Below are 21,409 nucleotides of genomic sequence, written 5' to 3'. Positions count from 1 at the left end.
TGTACCTTTCTTAAGAATCAATAGTTACCACCCAAATCCAAATGATATCTGTTAACTAAGATTGTAGAATGTGATATTTATATATATATGTGCAGTAGACTGTAGTTCTGGTTATGCCACAATGACATGGAGGTTGGTAATTGTTGGATAATTTGATTTCTAATAGTGATATCTTTTATTATTTTTAGCACTATTTTTCCTTTTTGTTCGTGTGGTAGGTTTCATCTCTCGACTAACCCAAAACCTTCTTGGGACCAAAAGTCGATGTTGTTGTTTTGTTATTGATTCTAAATAGGAATTGCCAGTCAGTTCACATGAAAAACAATTTTGTGGAGGTGCTTCCAGGAAGCCTTGCTGATGAAGAGATCATTTTGCTGTTGAAACACTGCCAACAACAATGTTTTACCATGAAATGACCTGGCAGAACTCTTGGCATCTTGGTGTGGTTCACTAATGTATGCCTTAGTGTGATGTTGCTCATTGCATTCTGAAACAGTGTAGCAGACCATTAACAGCGACATCTGTGCCCAGTTCTCTGTGTTGCAGCCTAGTGTAGCTTGCCTTGGGATAAGGTGCACAGTCCTTCGTGACGCGGTGAGGCCACTGTTCAATGGTTTGGCATGTCAAAATTTGTTTTGGTGGCAACAGAAATCATTACATGCCTCGTGGCAGTAGCACATCGTCTGTGATCCCATGCATCATGTACCCTGCATCACCATGCATAACCCATAGCTCTCTTACAATGTCACATTTGGTGATATTCTTTTTATATTCTCTAGTTTTCAAGTATATGTGTTTTAACTAAACAACTATACACTGGATTACTGGATTTTTCCTTTATGTAGGAAAACTCATGAGTTCACTGTGCTTTTACTCTAAAGCTTTGTTGCTGTATGTGTCCGATGCATTATTTACCCCTCTTAATTCTGTTGAAAGGTGACGTTGTTCTTAAAGACCTAAAATTGAAGGCTGATGCACTGAATTCTCTTCGGCTTCCAGTAACAGTGAAAGCTGGGTTTGTTGGCACCATAACTTTAAAGGTACTTGTTATTTTCTGTTTTCTGAGCCTGACTTATGTTGCCCTAAGTTTTCTGACATGGAAAAACTAGCAGAATACTAGAATCATGCAATTTAACTAAACATAGCCGCAAATAATTTCCTATGTTGCTTTAACTAAACATCAGGAAGCATCAAAATGAGGTATATGTGAATATGCGCACAGACAACTTAACCCCTAGCTTCTTGGTTCTAATGAAGCAGCGCTCATTTTTCTCTCTGGCAACAGCTCCACAGCAAAGAACCTCATTGATAGAAAGTACCAAACAGTGAGAACAAAGGACACGGCAGTAAATTTTGAGGCTTCCTAGGGAGGAAGCACAGATAGAGGATTCCATGAACATTCAAGTTTCAGATTGGCCAGCAAACCAAATCATTCACAGCAGCAACCTTACATAGTCAATCACTTCTTGTGTTATACAGTTGAAATGGGCCTCAAACCTTAGTAAAACTTTATTTAAGGATTCATAAAAGGAACCATCAGCAACTAGCTTTATTGATGAATGTACAGTTACATTCTTTTCATCTAATGGGTACATTGGGAAGCATTTTAAAACGGAAACAAATAGTTGTGTTGTATGTTTTTGGTTTGGCAGGATAGCAAATGATAACATCCTGTGGTTGAATTGCTGAACATGATTTTGCTGCCTGCAGCTTATAATATCAAGTTTGCTACTGTATTTGTTTATCTTGTACCTGTTAATTGTTCACACACAAAAAATATTGATTTTTAATAGGTTCCATGGAAAAGCTTGGGTAAAGAGCCAGTTATTGTTCTTATTGATCGTCTGTTTGTTCTTGCTCATCCTGCCCCTGATGGACAGACTCTGAAGGTATGTAACTATAATTTGGTATTGTGTTATTGGTGATGCCATTTCTATTCTATGCATGTCATTCTTTGTCCCTTATTCTTAATATTTTTCACATTTTTGTGTTAGGAAGAAGATAGAGAGAAACTTTTTGAAGCAAAACTTCAGCAGATTGAGGTTTGTTTGCAACTTCTCTCATGAGTTTTTTACCCCCTTGTTTGAACAGTCAATAGAACTATCTATTATTAGTTAAATTTGAGACTATATGTTGTTAACAAGAAGTCAATACCTCTGAAAGTTCTCCATATCCGAGGAAAATGTTTGTTGGTTTTAATTGCTCCATTTCATAAGGTCTCTTGTAGACTAGTAGGTTCAGAAGTATAGTTTTGGAAGTATTTATTTTTGACAGTACCACTGTAGGAATATTTGATCACCATAATAATGAAATACAATTATATGTGGGGCATTTTTTAATTACTTTAGGCTCTACTTCAATAGGTTGGTATGATGGAACTAAAACTCTGATTTTTTGTTATTTTTCCATTCGAGACAATTTGGTTAATTTGAAATAAGTTAAATAACCTTAAATTGAATGTGTTCTTGTAAGGAATGGGTATTCATCATAATGTATGTTTTGTAGGCACTTGTACTTGGTAGTGTACCTCCTTTTTTTATGTATTTGACCACCTGATGAAATCAACATGCCTAATTGATGTAGCAGAGCAATATTTTCACCATGATATTGTTTATTTGTTAGGTGCTTAATGTATAATATTTGTTTTCTGTTCATTCTTTTGTTGTGACTTGTGAGATCATGTTAGATGTTAGTTGGGTGGTCAGATCACCTATTTTAAACTTGGTTCCGCTTGACCACAAACCAGGTTATGCAGCTTCCTCCAAACTCCTTTCAAGTACATTTATAAACCTTTTCTTTACAAAATATAGCTATCTCCGAATTTATTTGAACAGAAGGAAACAAGAAGTGCGTACAAGACTATGTGTTGACTATTCACTGTATATGAAACATAGCACTTGTATCGAGTAAAATGCAGTTATAATACTACTTGTGGGTGGTGAGTGCATGCAGGCTGCAACGCTTGAGAATTGCTCATTTGAATCACTGAGCTTGCTTAGGTGGTGCACACTAGGGTAATAAAAACCTAACACATGGCCGAAACATGCATTGTGCTGCCTTGTAATCATTCATGGTCATGGTAACTTAAGGTCATAAGCATCAACTGTGCATATGTATTTGCAGAACAGAAAGGTAAAAACATAATATCACATTTATTTTCAATATCGGGATAGAGAGAAAACAAAGAGAAAGGAGGGTGAATCTGAGAGCGGGACACATAAAGAGATGGGTGAGTCAATGCTACTTGTGCGTTTCATTGTCACAGGGTAATATTTTGTGCTGAATGCTCCGCTTAAAACAAGAAAGGTGACTAAGGGGAGCAAACATCAAATTATATGGCCTATGTGCACCCACAGCACGATCTGTTGTACCTATGGCTCAATTTATTCTTTAATTAACATATATTATACGGCATTTGCAAAGCAGAAATGTTGGCCAAGGTTGTCTGGTGCTTGTTAGTCTCGGGTACGGATGCAACTTCAACAGTCTCAGTGTGGTGTGTGTGGCGGGTTTTATAAGGCTTTATATCCTGGTTTCTTCTTTTGATACAATGATACACAGCTCTCCTGCATGTTCGAGGAAAAAAAATTAAACATGGAGCACTGAACTTTTTATGCACAATTTGCAAGTGAGAAATTGCAATTTTATTGGCTTCCAGGAGCTGGTACAATACAATAGTGTTTGTAAAAGTAGTCATGCAATGTGTGGTACATTCAAGTGACGAGTGTGTATCATTTAGGTTAATTTAGGTCAGATGGGACTGAGGTGAGAGCTGACCTCCAAGAGTCAAATGTTTCATAGTGATCTGTAATGCAATCATACGAGAGTTGAAACTGTTCCACATATTTGCATTATATGCTTTAGCAATCATTATATGGAATTATAGCTTTATGAACCAGATTTTTACTTTTATTGTTTTCTTGCTTTTATCTTCTGCTTCACCTATTTTATTTCTCTGCTTCCCCTCAAAGATAATGCTCACGATCATCTTTATGCAAAGCTCAAGCTCTAATGGTCTTATCCGCAGGCTGCAGAGGCAGCAACTCTTGAAGCAACAAGTAGGAGCTCGAAAGGAGGACCTGTATGATTTTTTTCTCCTGTTTCTCTCACAAAGCTTAATTCTAGTATTCTATTTCGATATTCTGGCAAGCAATACTCTGATAGTTGTGAACAGTTATGACATTTGGAAATTACATCATACTTCCCCATTGTAATGGATGCCAAAAAAAAGTGCCCTATAGTCTGAAGATCAAAATGCAAAACATATGCTGAATCAATCAGTGAATATATATGCACTTGCAAAGAATACAAATATTACAAAAGAGCATGCAAACATGAAAGTCATGCTACATATATCAGTGACATGTTGAATACACCATCACCTCACCTCATTTTATAAGAGTAAAAGATGATGTCAACAAGTGCAATCATAATCATATAAAAACAAACTTCTTGAGGCACAATATTAGAGCAATTTTAGGTGCCCATAGATGGATATCATGTTTCTTCTTGAAGTTGTAATATTACATTCGAGTGTATGGTCAGGTTGATGGCCTTTGATATTAATTTCTTTTTTCATAAACAATATTGCTGGAGCTCTCCTGTTAATTGACCGTGTGCCAATTCTTTCCAATTTCCCTATTCATTCATTCATTCATTCATTCATTCATTAATGGCTAAATATTCTAGCTCAGACGTGTTTTTTATTTAGGTTGTATTTTTAAATTTGATAAATATTGAAGTACCTATACCTTTGATGTAAGAATATTTCCTGTTCATTGCTTGCCTTCCTAATGATTTGATGGAAGAATTTATTGTTTATCTCAATTTCTTTTTGTCATAACTTAAAACAAATAAATAGTGTTACCCGGGAGGATAATTTTGTGAAGACAATTCGAATTTGATCTTGCTCCTTTGTTGTCACTCTATCTGGCTGCTCTTGCATGCCAAGGCAGCGATTCTCCTGTCCAGCTGAAGCTAGCCTGTTACTTTTAGTCCATTGTCCTGACTTACTTGAAGTTGTGGTTATGGTGCTATTTGTCTGCCAGCGGGTGACTACACATTAATGACTAATTGATGACTTGATTATAGTCGATTCCATGAAAGCATGCTGTTTTAGTGGAAAACAAAATTGTGGTCCTGGGGATATTTGTCCATTTGAAGTTATTGTTCTGTCTGTAGCTCTAACTGTGATGATGGGAAAAAAACAACTTTTTTTTTTTGGATTATCCTTTGACTCCATGACACTAAGTTTTATCATATAGTACAGGTTTAAAGTATTATAGCATCTGAACATGCACTTTGTCTTAAACTTTGTAGGTCAATAGTTCTAAAAGGTTAGCTGTGAAAGTTCAAGTTGGGTTTTGGTGTTTCTGGATGTCCATTACTGTTTTTAATACCTATTATGGTTTCTGTCATTTCTCTTATTTGTCTGTTCGATTGTTTAATATGGATTACACACATTTTTGTTGCTTGTTTTTTGATAGTGCTTGTTGGATGCTGCAGGTACCAGGGAGTAATTCATGGCTATACAATTTAATATCAACAATTATTGGAAACCTTAAAGTCACCATCAGCAACGTGCATATCAGATATGAAGATTCTGTCAGGTATGCTAAGTCATTTGCACACTTTTTTAGTCTTTCTTTTATCCCAATGTCTTCCGTAAATTTATTCTTTGTTTTTCTACCAGCAATTCTGGGCATCCATTTGCATCTGGCTTCACGTTGTCAAGACTTGCAGCCGTTACAGTCGACGAAGACGGTAACGAGACATTTGATGCTGGTGTAGCATTAGATAAGCTGCGGAAGGTGAGAACAAATTTATGTAACATTTAACTGTATGTTCTGTTATTTTTTAACCTGCCTCGATAGGCATCTCATCTCCTATGCAAAGGTATGTAGATTGCCTCTTGGTTACCTGGCCATAGCATATGATCAGCATACAATTGTTATTTAGACTTTGAGATAAATGCTCCTCTGTCCCTAAATTGGTACTCCCTCCGTACTCATAAAGGAAGTCGTTTAGGACAATGTTTAAGTCAAACCTTGGGAATATAAATCATAAATAACTCTCAAGTTGTTGAGTTTGAAAATGTAAAAATTATATGAATAGATTTGTCTTGAAAAATACTTTCATAAAAGTATATATATATCACTTTTCAATAAATATTTTTATAGAAACAAGAAGTCAAAGTTGTGTTTTGGAGACCGTGTCGCTGTCCTAAACGACTTCCTTTATGAGTATGGAGGGAGTATGGTTTAGAACCCGTGCACCTTTTGACTTTCAACCACCAGTACAGAACTGCACACAAATATTTAGTTAAAACTAACCCTATAATATTGTATTTACTAGAATATATTGCAATTAATTCTAATGATCAAAGCTGCAAGTGAATGTATTGAATTGATTTTCTAGATCTAAGTGAAAGAACTTGAGTGGAAAAAATAATGGTGGAATTGGCAAATCGTAGCTACAACTATGAGAAATCAGGGAAGAAAGCCTTGTCAAAAAAATAGCGAAGAAATGTAACATCTCAATGCATAATCTGCTCCCTTTGAGCCACCGAGGGTTTTAATATGATCCCAGTATTAAGGTTGCGCTGCTGTAGTCCATCATCATGTGATAAATTAGTAACAAAACTGAGGTGGATCAGTGGATCATCATGCGTAAATGCTACTAGTAGAACTATTAAGAGCCATATATCATTATAAGTTCCAACATATTGCCATTCTCTTTTTCTTGGTTCCAACTTCAACTTAAACTCCAGCTCTGTTATGCCTAGCTTGTTACTGATCCTGAGACATTCGACCATTTTCTGCCCTTCTGCATGGTTTTATATAGGGCATCTTTTTTGCCGGGATGACCGAAGGAGGTCCCAAATGTTATTAAGATTGAGGGAATATATAGGGAATCTAACATGAACATGGTGGTGTCAAAATTCAAGCGCTGATTGATCAAATTAAAATAAGGGTTAGATAATGTTCATCAAGACTTGAGTAAAATTCTGTAATACCTCCTTATATACCATGGTTCTACAGCGATATGGTGTACATTGGAACTAAATTTGGTTGGCCTTTCACCAGGTTTATGTTTTGTTTATCATTGTTATTGTGCTCTTGGACCTTTTTCTTTTCTTCTGAATGCTTGCTTATGTGATACTTGTGAAGCTATTGTTGGCCTTTTGCCATTTTTTGAGCTTGTTTGGACAGATTATATCACAAGTTCACAAACACAATATTAATAATCAATTGGTTCATAAACTCCGATATTCTTTTAGTTTATTCCCCATCTGATCATCTGCTTTTGCTTTATTATTATTATTATCTTTATTTATAACCAATGCATTTATGTTCTTTTTTGGCCCTTATTTAGTCGGTCGAACTGCATAGGCTAGCCATCTACCATGATTCTGACAGCAGCGCGTGGAAGCTTGCTAAGAAATGGGAAGATCTAAATCCTACTGAATGGGGCGAGGTTATATATTTGTCTTTCATAACAACTTCATTCTTCAGTACCTGTTCGCTGCTTCTTATCCTAGAATGATCTCCCACAGATATTTCAAGATGGCATTGATGATCATTCTGGCAATTCTGTTTGGGCAATGAATAGGAACTATTTAGTTTACCCTATAAATGGAACTCTTAACTACAAACGACTTGGAAAGCAGGAGAGAGGGGGTCCAGATATCCCTTTAGAGAAAGCATCACTTGTTCTTAGTGATGTTTCACTAACTGTTACTGAGGTACCTTGGAATTGTGCCTTCTCCATCAGTTAAATTGTGAAATTGACCAAGTGCTTACTCTCTTTACACTATTGCACCAGGCCCAGTATTATGATGGCATTAAACTGTTGGAAACATTTTCAAGGTTCAGGACACGTGTTGACGTGTCCCATTTACGGCCTATTGTGCCAGTTAAAGTGGATTGCCGTGCTTGGTGGCGTTATGCTGTGCTGGCTGGTCTGCGACAGAAAAAATTATGGTATTGATCTTATTCGAAATTCAGCTTCCTGTTAAACTCTGGAAAGATTAGAACAAAAAACGAGCGGCAATAGAATGTGCTCGACTTGCCATAAGCCATGTGCAGGAATGAGGAGGGAGATAATGATGTTCTGGTTCTTGCTGGCATTCTTGACGCAGGATTAATTCTCCATAATTGTCCAAACACATCATCCACAATAACTTGGCCCAAAAGTTGAATGATTAGGCAACATGCTGACTTGGACTCTTAGGCTAACACTGTCTGAACTAACTAATCAGCTAACCTAGCTGAACTAGCCAAACACCTTCTACCTAATTACTCGAGGAACAAACATAATTCATCTAACTGAATAACTAGCCTATCTCTGCTCAGGAGCTTAGAACTCATCTAATTAAGTAATTATTGACCGTGAACTTAACATCTTCCCCAGATTTACTGGAGTTATGTCCCTGCTTGAACTAGTATAGCATCCTGAAGAACACTACTGCACTACCCACTTTGACCCTCCTTTTCAATCATCCATGGCCTTTGCCCCTCAATCCCATTGATCAGGTTCCAAGTAAGCTTGGTTGTGGCTGATTTTTGCCCCTCCCCCCCTACTTCAGCTGGATGGTGCTTAATGCCTATTTAAGCTTGATGGCTACTTAGTGATAGTAACTGGACATTGGCTTCAAAGATGACTGATGCCTAGCGCCTAAGTATTGTTGCCTGGGAGAGCTAGGTGGCTATCTTTATAGCAGTATGCTAATTGCCAGTGCCACTCGTACTTGGTGGCAGGCTGGCAGCAGGTGAAGCTTGCTGTTGGTGGGCCCCAGGTATGCGTAGGTGGGTGAAGGAACATTTGTGCATCATGTCATTCTAATGGATGTAAAACATTTACATTCCGTGAAGAATCTGTGCTAATCCACAGATCATCAGTTCCCTGACAAACCCATTGCCATGGTCAGCTCATTGGCACATGGAATTTGCATTGATGGTAGTTGATACAGCATGTGAAGCAACCCATGTCTGTGGGGTAGTGCATTTAAAGGACAGCATGGAGTTACAACAACGTACAGCACAAGTGGTACAAGGAACTCGGGGGGAGCGTAGCTGCGTAGGAGGTTTGCATTCCATGTTATTACCCTTGGTGGCCTTGGGTTTTTAGTGGTATAAAAAGTGGAGGTGTGGTTTTTTGACTTTTTTCTTTCTAAATGCCAGTCGAACCCAATTACTATGTTCTGTCTAACAGAATTGGTTCCGTCAACCAGGCGAATTGGCCCTTGTAAGGATGGATTGGGATTATGTTGCAAGCTACACTTTAGGCTCTTAGCATCACCTGAGAACATTTGCTACAATCAGTCTGTCAACTGTTATTTTTTTCTTTTCATGGCGCTACATTGATCAATTTTTGACAAAATCATGTGTGATTATATCATCATGGACTGTGTGTTGCATTTTTCTTGCATCTTGGAGGCAATTACTTGAATTGTGTAGATATTTTGATGCAAAAAATTATATATGCTGTCATCTTTCTTTACAAATTAGGATTTCTTCCTTATGAAATTTGTTTATTCTTTTTTCAGCTATTGGTTCTCATGGGAGAGAACTAGGCATCTCTGCCAGCTTCGTCGACGCTATGTTCACTTGTATGCCACATTATTGCAACAAGCATCTAATGTTGATATGTCCGAAATTCGGCAGATAGAGAAAATTCTGGACACAAAAGTCATAATACTTTGGAGGTGCGGTACAGAACATGTACATGTATCTTTTGTAACCTTTTGCTTTCATTTGGGTCACCATTCATCTGGTTATGGTATTGCTATAATTAAATACTTTCAGGTTGTTGGGACATGCTAAAGTTGAGACCGTGAAATCAAAGGAAATATTACATAAGAAGGGGGCATCAAAGAGAAGATGGTGGACTTTTGGATGGTTTGTCCAATAAGTTGATAATAATATCTGTACCTTTATTGTTCATTGCTTCTGTCTATTTTTAAGATACTAATTTTTTTATGGTACCATTCTATATTATGTTCATTGTGGCAGCTATTCTCATTTTTCTGTACTATTGCTCCTTTGAGGTGTACTCATAGAAATAGGCAGAAAGATATTCTTTTTAACTTAGGTTCCCAATCTTGTTGGTAACTTCTGTGCAACTTAAATGGTTTAGTTTGTAGATGGTAGGACTAATGAAACTTGTATGCCAATGCTTGCCAACTTTTTCATTAAGCATTGCACATGGGAGCATCACTTAGTTAAATTTGGAGGAGGATAAAAGTAACAATACGTGATCAAATGAAGTTTTTACTCATTCTAGCAACCATTAGTTCTTTTTCCCTGTTAGTTTCAAGTTGCAGGTTCCAAAGTTCCTTTGCAACAATACAGTAATAAGCAACTATATGTAGGCAATCCTTATACCTGCTTTTAGGTGTGTGTATAGCAGTACATTTATCTCCTATTATATGGTTATCTGTGCATTTTTACCTACAAGCCAATCGTATATCTTTGGCTTATTGGCCTGCTGGAATCTAGGGCCCATTGCAACACCTGCTACTTGTTGGTTAGTGATACTGCATAGTGTGCCTAATGTTTGCAAAAAAGACGCGAATATTAGGGAAGGACCTAATATCAAATAATTAGAAGGGGTGAGGCTTCGAACCTAGGTCGTCTAGCCCACCACCTTGTCGAGCTAGCCGGAAGACCCCTGGGCGTTTCTCGTGCCTAATTTTTGCTGTTACTGCTTTTTTTTGGGCCATTAGTTTACTGCAGGTTGCAGAATAACAATGGTGTGAAGCAGCCTTGCTACTAAAAATACCTTTTTTCTTAACCTTGAAACAGTAGGGGAGGCCCCAACGGTATACTAATTTTATAAGGTACTAGCAAAATATCCATGTGTTGCAATGGGCAAAGACAATTTTAAAATAACTGAACAAAATTACTCAATCCAGTCGTAAATATTTGATGTTTTATGATATGATTTGGTCAACTTTTTAAAATTCTAATCATCAATAATTTCTCATATACTTAGGGTAACAAATGCTACATGTAAAAGGAAAATTAGTGTGTATGGTTGATGAATTGTGAAGGGAAATTAGCGTTGTTTGTACATGTTTAGTTATGAAACACAATTCTTTTTTGTAGTAGTGTGTGATGGCTTGTGTTGGTTAATTTATTAGTGTGTACATGGTTGGGTCACGGAAAATCTATTAGTTAGATGGTTATTTCGTCTACTGATATTAGAGGTTTGAAGTCAATCTTGATTAATGGTTTGGGTAAGGATTATGCTGAATGAGAAGCCAAGGCATGGCACACAAGCACTGGATGGAAGGATTAATGTGATGGGTACGCAAGTCGATAAGTACAGGTGCCAAAAATCACAAAGAGAAAACTATCGAAAATGAAAAGAGAAGAGAAGAGATCCAACTGAAATTATAAGAGGATAGCGTTTCACCTAGGGGTACCGGTCGGGTTACTGTTTCCGTGGAAACCTTTTGTCGCTTCACACACATAAGTGGTCAAAGCTGCATGGTTTTGGGCAGCAGGCCCATCAGGCCAGTGGGGCACGACTGGCCAGGGCAGTGGCCTAGCTAGAGGTGCAAGCTCAGTTGGTGATGATGGGCTGAAGGTCACCTGGCCATGCCGGTTGAGGGAGGAGCGAGAGGCTCCGTCTTACGTACGGGAGGATGTGTAGAGAGTGCCCATCTTTATGCGAGCGTGCGGGGTATGAGACCGACTCGATCACAGAGGTGACAGACGAAAAAACATGCAAAAGCGTTATCAATTTTTATAATAGTAGCGATATTTACACAAAACTTAAAAATACTAATTTAATTAAAGTGCCTGCTTATTGCTCCCCTGAATTTAGGCAATCGATGGGTACATACATGAAAGGAAAGTACTTTATTGACATGTTGCCAAAGACAATTTTGTTTTTAGGACAGTTATAAGTTGCTCAGAAAGCAGCTTTTCATTTCATATATAACTTCAACCAAATCATTTCTTTCATTGAGTGTGATTTCACATATATCTTTCGGTTTAGTGACATTATAACGAGCAAATTGTATAGATGATCAATGTGGCCATTGTTAACTTGTTGGGAGTAATTTATTACTAGTATTTATTTTGTGAACAATGGATAGTTTCATGAGTGCATATGAATCATTTTTTGTCACATCATAATTATGCTTGTTTTCTTGTTTAAGGAACTCGGCTGAATTACCTTCTGAAGAGAATGCCCTTCTAGAACCGCAGTTAGATGAGGAGGAGAGATTAACAAAAGAAGAATGGCAGGCCATTAATAAGCTGTTGAGTTACCAACCAGAAGATGATCTGTCTTCCCCCCTTGAAAAAGTCTCCCCGAATACAACCCGATTCTTGGTGGATGTGTCTATTGGCCAAGCTGCTGCAAGGATCATCAATATTGACCGGACAGAAATTTTGTGTGGTAGATTTGAGAAACTTCAAGTGGTCACGAAATTGTATCCCAAGAGTACGCGGTGTGATGTTACTTTGAGATATTGTGGTTTGTCTTCTCCTGAAGGTTCTCTTGCTCAGGTCAGTGAATATGAAGCGATTGTTTGAATTTCTTGCTGCAAACCTCCTATGGACTCTAGGATGTGACTCAGAAAAATGCCACTTCATCTGTAGCACGAAATATATTGTTTATCTGTTGAATGCAAGTTTTCGTCAACCATATTGTTTAATTAGCAAACCGCAATTGGTACATTATTATATACAAGGTTCTAGGTGGCTAGCCATCAAACATTTAAATTAGGTTGCACCTGACCTTATAGATGATGGCTATCCACTTAATTACTAAGTATTACTCCTTGCTTTTATTTTTGGGTGTCTGATGGCCATTGCAGTTGCATGAGCTATGATGTTGCAAATAAGAAGTGTTATTTCCAGTGTTACATTGCTCAACATTTTTTTTCATTTCATGAATGCCTTCTATCCCTACATTTATGTTTTGGAATAATATCTATTTTTGCAGAGTGTTGTCAGTGAGGGAAAGAGTAATGCTCTAGATGTCAGTTTTGTGCGTGCGCCTGTCGGCTTGGACCTGGATTGGCAGCTCGTGGCAAAGATATCACCATGCCATGTTACGGTTTGTATCTTGTGTTCATTATGCTTTTAGGACTAAATTCACTTCCTCATGTCACATTTTAGTAGGATTTTGAGAAAGCTCTGGAGGTGAATTACTTTCATCGCTATTCCTTAATGCACATGCTTTATCAGGCTATTGCATTTTTTTTATGTACATGGCATAATAATGTGTTTTTTCGGTAGGTTTTGAAGGGAAGCTATGAACGGTTTCTAGAGTTCATTAAACGGAGCAAAGCTGTTAGCCCAACAGTAACCATGGAAACAGCAACTGCTCTACAGGCAAGTTTACTTTCGAATTTGGATACTCATGACCATGTTGTGGAACAGTTTGTTTGATATTTCGTCGTTACTATTTGGATATATAGGACGCTATAGTCATAATGATTGATCATATCTTTTGAACTGCAGATGAAGATAGAGCAGGTCACACGTAGAGCTCAGGAGCAGCTTCAGATGGTATTGGAAGAGCAGAGCAGGTACATGTATTCTCATTATCTACGCTCAATCTTAATGGCCTTGAGTTCTATACTCTTGTTTAGTGTGCATGATCTGTTTAAATGTGAGATACATATATGAAAGGAAGACTTTTTACATCAGTTTTCTTTACTTATTCATGAACTGCCATGAATAATTAAGCATTCTTGTTCGTGTCCTAATTGTTTGACAAAATGTTACTTTCATCCTGCTTTCTTATGTTTTCCAAGTTGTTATTTTTTCTTGCAATCTTATTTTGTTATGGTTAAGAAATTTCCAATATCCATAACTTGCTTGTAACAGTGTTATGATGTCTTTATGTTGGCTGACTGTTTATTGTTCTGTTTCTAGTTTTGGACTTGATATTGATTTGGATGCACCAAAAGTTAGGATTCCTTTAATCACTTGTCAACCTTTGCTGGGGAATGAACATTTTGTTCTGGATTTAGGCCATTTTACGTTGCATACAAGGGTAAGTTACCTCATGAATTCTTGATGCAAGTGCTGTTTCTTTTCCTAACCCCATGCCATTGAATTATAGGACGGCACACGTGAAGAGGAAAGACGCAGTTTATATTCACGGTTTTATATTGCTGGGAGGGATATGGCTGCTTTTGTTGTTTGTGATACAGCTGAAGACATATATTCTGTACCAGAAAATCAGCGTGTGCTGTCAGGTCCTACTGTTGATGCTAATCAGTTTTGTTCTCTTCTAGATCGTTGTGGAATGTCAGTGATAATTGATCAGGTAACATAAATGGAAGTATTTTAATATTGTCAAGTCTTTAAGTACTGATTATTTGTGGTTTGAAATACTCAGTTATTCCTTGGCTTACTGAAGAATGGGAGTTGTCATATCATTTCCCCCTTGCATGGGCATTGATCCTTTTTTTTTTTCTTTTGGAACCTTTGCTTGTAGGATGCTCTGTTACATACCATATGCTGTAACATTTGCTTGTAGGATGCTCTATTGTATACCATAAGCTATAGTTGCTCTGGTGGTTGCAGTGGACTAGCGGGCCTCAGATTGGTTCTATAATTCTATTCACAATCTATAGCTATCTAAAACCACTAGATGGAGGCATACATTGAACTTCAACATCTGGACACCACATACTAAACTGCATGTCAATGTAGACTTGGGGTATCTGGTTAGGCTTTGGGCTAAGACATATGGAATTACAACACTTATCAAACAATCTGTACCTTACTACAGTCATCATTGGCTGAAAATAAGAGATACTCCCTCCATTCCATAAAAAACCAACCTAGTACTGGATGTGACACATCCTAGTACTATGAATCTGGACTTATCTCCAGATTCGTAGTACTAAGATATACATCCGGTACTAAGTTGGTTTTTTATCGGACGGAGGGCATATATGGCTTTAGCAAAGAAGAGAGAGCTAGCATTTATTGTAGTTGAGGGGATCAATTGTATATTTTTGTAGGCTGAGTAAATCTAATGGCTTGCACACATACTTTAAGTTGCTCTTGTTATCGGAACATTTTATATGTTTCAGCAAAGAATCTAATAGCTTCAACAAAGAATAGAAAGCTAGAATTGAGAACTATTTGTTGGAGCAGTGCATCATGCTGTTGTCATAGAAACAATTTATATGTTTTTAATGTTTTGTTCCTTTTTTCCCTAAGGGAGGAAATAGTGGGAACAAACTCCATGAAATAAATTGTCCTTGCACTTCATACTGTTACTGTTTTATACTTCTACGTAGACACTTAGGGATGCATCGCTGTTAACTTTTTAGTGATTGTAATGCAAATTATTCTGTACGGGTGTTATACTGTATTGACTGTCCTATTCTGTGATTGCTTGAAGATCAAAGTTCCACACCCGAGTTATCCATCAACTCGTGTTTCTTTTCAAGTGCCGAATCTGGATATTCACTTCTCACCAAAAAGATACGGCAAGATTGTTGAACTACTTGGTGTACTTTGCAAGTTGAAGGGAAGTGATAGTGAAGATTCTGATAGCTGTGAAAATTGTAACCTGGCACCTTGGTATCCTGCTGATCTAGCTGGTGATGCTAGAACATTGGTTTGGAAGGTATTGCCTTGTCTTTCTTTTCTTGAGTGCTCTTCTCATATGATGCATTTATGCAGTACAGTAACAGAGTTTTGTATATTTTATTTTGGATGCAAGGGTCTTGGTTATTCGCTAGCTGAATGGCATACAAGTTATGTTGTATTATCTGGGATGTATCTGTACATCTTGGAGTCTGAAGTGTCCCAGGATTACCAAAGGTGTTGTAGGTATGTACTGCAATCTTTTCATCATTATCTTCATGTTGAATGAAGCAATGATGAAATTCTCTGTTGTTCTCAGTCTAAACTATGTGCAACTTCATGTCTATGCACATGAGTGGTAGGGACTATGATTGACATAGTACTATGCAGCATTGTTTCTGGATGTGATCATTTGTTGGTATTGATTTTTTTTAATTAATGAACGAATATTTTGGGTTAGTGTACTAATAAAGTGTAAGAAGTCATTTTGAGAAGTTTTGGAACATTAGAGATAGTAGGATTTTATTTCCGTAGATGTGGGTAGAATTCTCCCTTCCTGTTTTAGAGAAAAGGCTGAAGGTACTGGAATAATTTTAAGCACATACCCTTCTAGTGGTACACAATCAAGTTTATTCCCTTTTCTGCATTTGCGAATGCTTGCTCTGTTTTTTATTTATGTATTTTTTGATGTTTGATGTTGCAGCATGGCTAGCCGTCAAGTAATTGAGGTTCCATCAACTAGTGTTGGTGGGTCTCTTTACAGTATTGCTGTGTGTTCTAGAGGTGTGGACATGCAGAAGGTATACCATTTAACCTTCCGGGTATTATTTTTACTTTGGGTTGCCTATGCAGAAGGTATACTATTCAACTGTGCTGTTTGGCTTCTTCTAATTCCACTCACTGGAGAGTTTACTTCCCTGAATGATACCAAAACAGCAGATCCAAATTATAAGAAATCCTATGGAATCTACAAGTGCTGAATTCCTGATTTGCCTCCTGTTTTCTTCATCCCCCTCCCTTCTCAATTCTGTTGATGCCAAATTGCTTAGTAATTGTTCAATAGATTTCATGAGGAATAGAAGAAAAGGCTGCATCTTGTTTCAACACACCATTAGTAGGATGCTAGTGGTTGGGAGGCAGGATTTCCCTGAGATGGTAAATGAAAACGATTTGCCCCATACGAGGTTTGGGAATAAGTGATGAGTAAGAAATATACATCTTTATGCTAAAGAGGATCTATTAAACTCATAATTCATTAGATCGTTGTTATCAATGTCAACTAGGTAGAGATTTGGTTCACTGCTTTAGGTATTAGGACTATGGCTTTCAATCTAAATGGGTTCAATTTCAACCATCTGTAGTTGATAGCCAAGGTCGCGTTATTTATACTTGGGCTGATATCATCAACCGTGCAAATCTTGCTATGGAAGTAATGCACGAACGTAATGCTCACCACGAAATTCTGAGGAAAAGGTGCATCATCCATGGATGTATAGCATGCAGCAACAGGGGGCAAAAGGGGGGGGGGGGGATCCTGTAGGAGTCTAGGTGAAGAAGAATGAGAGGGGATTTTCCCCAAAACGTAAAGGCTTTTCTCTCTTACAGCTTTCTAACAGTGTGGTGATGGCAATGACAAAAAAAAAAATTCTGTAGCATATAAAGGAAGAGTCTGGACAACTTTTGCTGGTAAAGTGTTCAATATGGTTTATTATAGATGATAAACAGATCGTTACATAATCCTAGGAAAGAGCTAGCAGATGGAGATGCCTTTGGTAGGAAAGTAGGCGCAGAGAACAGTACTCTCTCCATCCCCAAATATAGCTACCATTAACATTTGAATTTCGTCCCAAAATTTAACTACTCCCTCCATCCCAGAATATAAGAAGTTTTAGGGTTGGACACGGTTATTAAGAAAGTAGGTAGAAGTGAGTGGTGGAGGGTTGTGATTGGATGAGTAGTGGAGGTAGGTGGGAAAAGTGTGTGGTGGAGGGTTGTGATTGGTTGGGAAGAGAATGTTGGTGGAGAAGTTGTTATATTTTGGGACAAATCCTGAGGGCAAAGTTGTTATATTTTGGGACAGAGGGAGTACTTCTCCACCTACTTCCTCATCTCAACTAATCACAACCATTTCTCATTTAATTTCTCCACTTACTTTCTCATCTCACCTCATTTTATTTTATCTTTCTCCTTCATTACTTTCTCATCTCACCTCATTTTGTTTTATCTTTCTCCTTAACTTGCGTCTAACTCCAAAAGTCCTTATATTTTCGGTCGGATGGAGTATGTAGTAATGTTAGTGATTAAGTCTAGCGACCTGTCCGTTCTCTCCTCTTGTCTGGGTGGTGGGTACAATGAGATCCAATGAACTAGTAAACGAGAGAAGATGGTAAAATCAATAGCTACTTCCTACTAGTTCTTGATCAAGTTCTAAAACTGCCAGATTTAACAACGATGTCATACAGTGATGAGTCACGCCCATCTGGAGATCCCTGTAGTGCCGAGCAGTGGAATGTAGAACTGAAGTGCCAGGAAGAAGTTGATAAACCATCGTGCAGAGAAGTGCACATCTGATCCTGGCAATTATGAGTCAAGTAGGCCATGTGCCAACAATGGAGACGAGGAAGCAGAAACAACAAAATCAGTCAAAGAAGACGTTCTCACCATGGTATATCAGTTTTAGTAGCAAGAAGAAGATGATGAGTTGGATCAGGTGGGCCATGTTATAGCTAGCGCTACACCTAAGGAAGTTTAACAGTCAAAAGCTCGGGTTGGGGTACCATTGTCTTGACAAAATCTACTGAAGGAATACTTAGTTCTTTTGAAGTGTTGCCGTATAACTTGTTTTTTATTCCCTTTTTGATCTGAGCATTGTTCCATTTGCAGGCGCTGGAATCAACTAGCACACTGATAATTGAATACCATAATGAAATCGAGAAGGCCAATTGGATGAAAGCGCTTGTCCAAGCAACATATCAAGCTTCTGTAAGCGTTCCTTTACTTTATAATGTTTAACATAGGACCTGAAGTTTGTATATAGTTTGTCTGATGGTATTTCTCCACTTTCTTGTAGGCCCCTCCTGAAGTGAACATACTAGGAGACCCTGTCAGTACAACAGAACCAAGCACTCCAAGGCTGAGCAGCTTGGGATCAGTGGATCTTCTTGTGAATGGTTCTGTGGTTGAAACGAAGCTTTCGCTGTATGCAAAGGTATACTTCTAATTTGTTTTGAATTGCCATCTTGACATCTTATTTGTTCATGAGATAGTTTGTTCTTACTGGACTTGTCATGTTCTAGTCATTCTAATGCTTATTGTTTCATTGACTTCTTGTTATCTATGCATTTCTTTCAGTTGGACAGGAAGAAGAAAGATCCAGAAGAGGTTGTAATGTTAGAGCTCCTTGGAAGTGGAGGCAAGGTGATTTGCTTCAATTCTATTTTTGTTTGCATTCAACAAAAAAACAGAAAAGGAATTGAACATTACACCTCCATTTTGCACTATAAGTTCAAAAGCTAACATGTGCATAGACAAACGAGGGGAACACTTGGTAACTAAACCTGATTCCTGAATAAACTTACTTGGTGAAACTGTAGTTCCCTAGGAAATGGTTCTATATCGTGAGATGTTGGGATATTCGTCAGTTGCAATCCACCCTAGGCTTGGAAGAGTAGGTCAGGTTCCCAAAACAGGTTGACCCAGCACAAGTTTTGATGTGGTATTGGTTAAGATACCAGACTGGGTTGAAACAATGTTTGCCACACCTTTGTTGAAATGAAACTCTGCCCTCCCCCCAACTTCCCCTCCAAAAGTAGAGTTTCTATTCACTTTCTTTTGTTTCTTTTTTATAGCAAAAAGTAACGGAAGGCTTTATGCATCTCACTATCCTAAACTTATCCGTACATCTTTTCCATTTAGGTGATTCCCTGTGCTTTGCTACAGGAATTACTAAGCAATTTTCTATATACTTTTTTTCGACAATCGAGCTAGGAGTAAATAGAAAAATAATAATGAAACATTAGAGTTCATTAGTACTTATCATGAAATAAACAAATGATACCCGTGCTGTAATGTGGAACATATTGATAAGTATATGTTAAATATTATAAAAATGATAGATAGATTTGTTAAAATATTATGGAAATGATGTGAGGGGTGATGATTGGATGTGCTTGCATGTTGATTTGTAGAATTAAATAGATTGTAGATGATGTTGCATGCTTGCATGAAGTTAAATATGTAATTACTGCTAGTGGGTGATGATGTGGCATGTTTGCATGTAGCTTTAGAGTTAGTGGTGTTAGTAGCAAAATCTTTACTCTCATTGAGAGGATGGCACTAGGAGAGTTGGGGCAATTTTCTGTCTATTTTCTTGGATACATATTTATAGTAGTAGCTAGCTGGCTGCAGCTAGTCTAGGGCATCCAGTCAAGATGTTGTCCTCTAAAACAGAAAGTGAAGATGCTGTCCTCTAAAACAGAAAGTGAGGATGCTGTCCTCTAACACCGACTAAAAGCTGAAAAGCTATGACATCCTAAAAGCTGGAAAAAGCAAAAAAGGAATGCAAAGACTAGACTAAGACTTATTCCATCAAGTGGGTTGTAACTTTATTGAAAGTATAGATAGATAGATATCTAGTATGTGTACTTCGTAGATATTTTTGCGCTTGTATCTAGTTATGAATTACTCACTCTTGCTAAGTTCTGAATAACATTTTGATCTTGTTTGATAGGTGTTTTTTTTCCTCTTTATTTTTCCATGTTAATGGCAAATTGGTTAGCGTTGTGGTGGATAAGACAGTTTATGAGCTGAGTATGTGTGATTTGGTCCAATAATTTGCCAAGCTAGTTGGTGCAATTTAGTACAAGAAGTTGCAAAGCAAGTCAGTGGGTTGTGCTAGGTTTGCTGCAATAGCTGAGTATTTGCGATGTGGACAAGGCAAGCTTCACGTGTGCCTCTTGCCCAGGTGGTCAGTTAATGTAGCCCATAATTTCTGATGACACATCATGTGGCTAAAAACACACTTGTCAAGTTTCTCCACCAGCCCAGTTTGCAATTTGCATTGTATATATCATACCCAGTCACCAAGAATAAGTACCTGCAGCCCAGTTTACTCTCTTGTCAATGGATAGTGGCCTAGTGTGCCAAAGCATTCTCGAAAACTATGGAGTTGTTAATATTTGTTTTTTTTCTCGAAAACGCAAGAGAATTGCATTTCATTTCATTTCATTAAGGGGAAGAAAAATAAAGGAAAAAAAAAGTAGGAGATACCAAAACCTTCCTACACACCCACGCCCCGGCCAACCCCGGCCAATTAGGTGCCTAGGTTTGCTGAACCACTAAGAAACTTTGGAGGGCAGACGCCCACGCTAAACACCAAAGATTACCCTCGTTCTCGACCACCTGCAAGACCGTCGCAACATTAGGACTTAGTGCCATTGAAAACACAGTCATTGCGATGCTTCCAAATCTCCCAAGCCACTAAGATAACCAAGGAGTTGAGCCCTTTTCGCACGTCCTTTGGCCGGTATTTTGTAGATTGGCTCCACCACCTCAAAAAACAATCGGATGAAGGTTGAGGCACTATACCAGAGATCCCTAGCTTCAAGAACAGAGGTGTCCACACTTGGCGGGAAAAGACACAAGAGATCAAAATGTGTTGGATGGATTCTTCACTTTGATCACAAAGGGGACCGGCCGCGGGGTGCTGCAGTCTGCACTTCGCAAGCCTGTCGGCTGTCCAACATCTATTATTGATGGCCAACCAGAGGAACTTACAGCGAAGAGGAGCCCAACTCTTCCAAATGCGTTTCCAAGGAGCAAACTTGATCGATCCCAGG

The 21,409-nt window shown here is 38.0% G+C and overlaps 1 protein-coding gene across 2 annotated transcripts in view; it reads left to right on the top strand.

The window, feature by feature from the left end:
- Nucleotides 1-21,409, top strand: part of LOC4329342 (uncharacterized) — a 44,416-nt gene that overhangs the window by 2,105 nt on the left and 20,902 nt on the right. Inside the window, exons 3-25 of one of the 2 annotated variants that reach the window (XM_015769867.3) lie at nt 937-1,040; nt 1,794-1,889; nt 1,995-2,042; nt 4,028-4,081; nt 5,506-5,609; nt 5,693-5,810; nt 7,375-7,476; nt 7,556-7,744; nt 7,825-7,982; nt 9,548-9,706; nt 9,807-9,899; nt 12,170-12,521; nt 12,961-13,074; nt 13,257-13,352; nt 13,482-13,549; nt 13,899-14,019; nt 14,089-14,295; nt 15,385-15,612; nt 15,709-15,818; nt 16,276-16,372; nt 18,456-18,554; nt 18,643-18,780; nt 18,924-18,989. In XM_015769867.3, the coding sequence (XP_015625353.1) occupies nt 937-1,040; nt 1,794-1,889; nt 1,995-2,042; nt 4,028-4,081; nt 5,506-5,609; nt 5,693-5,810; nt 7,375-7,476; nt 7,556-7,744; nt 7,825-7,982; nt 9,548-9,706; nt 9,807-9,899; nt 12,170-12,521; nt 12,961-13,074; nt 13,257-13,352; nt 13,482-13,549; nt 13,899-14,019; nt 14,089-14,295; nt 15,385-15,612; nt 15,709-15,818; nt 16,276-16,372; nt 18,456-18,554; nt 18,643-18,780; nt 18,924-18,989 (2,921 nt within the window). Of the gene's footprint in view, nt 1-936; nt 1,041-1,793; nt 1,890-1,994; nt 2,043-4,027; nt 4,082-5,505; nt 5,610-5,692; nt 5,811-7,374; nt 7,477-7,555; nt 7,745-7,824; nt 7,983-9,547; nt 9,707-9,806; nt 9,900-12,169; nt 12,522-12,960; nt 13,075-13,256; nt 13,353-13,481; nt 13,550-13,898; nt 14,020-14,088; nt 14,296-15,384; nt 15,613-15,708; nt 15,819-16,275; nt 16,373-18,455; nt 18,555-18,642; nt 18,781-18,923; nt 18,990-21,409 lie in introns of those variants that run through there. The other variant, XM_015769868.3, reaches the window with a different exon arrangement.

Source organism: Oryza sativa, chromosome 2 (assembly GCF_034140825.1).
Source record: "Oryza sativa Japonica Group chromosome 2, ASM3414082v1".
Lineage (NCBI taxonomy): Eukaryota > Viridiplantae > Streptophyta > Magnoliopsida > Poales > Poaceae > Oryza > Oryza sativa.
Note: the sequence above shows the minus strand (reverse complement) of the source record. Positions and strands in the feature narration are given on the sequence as shown.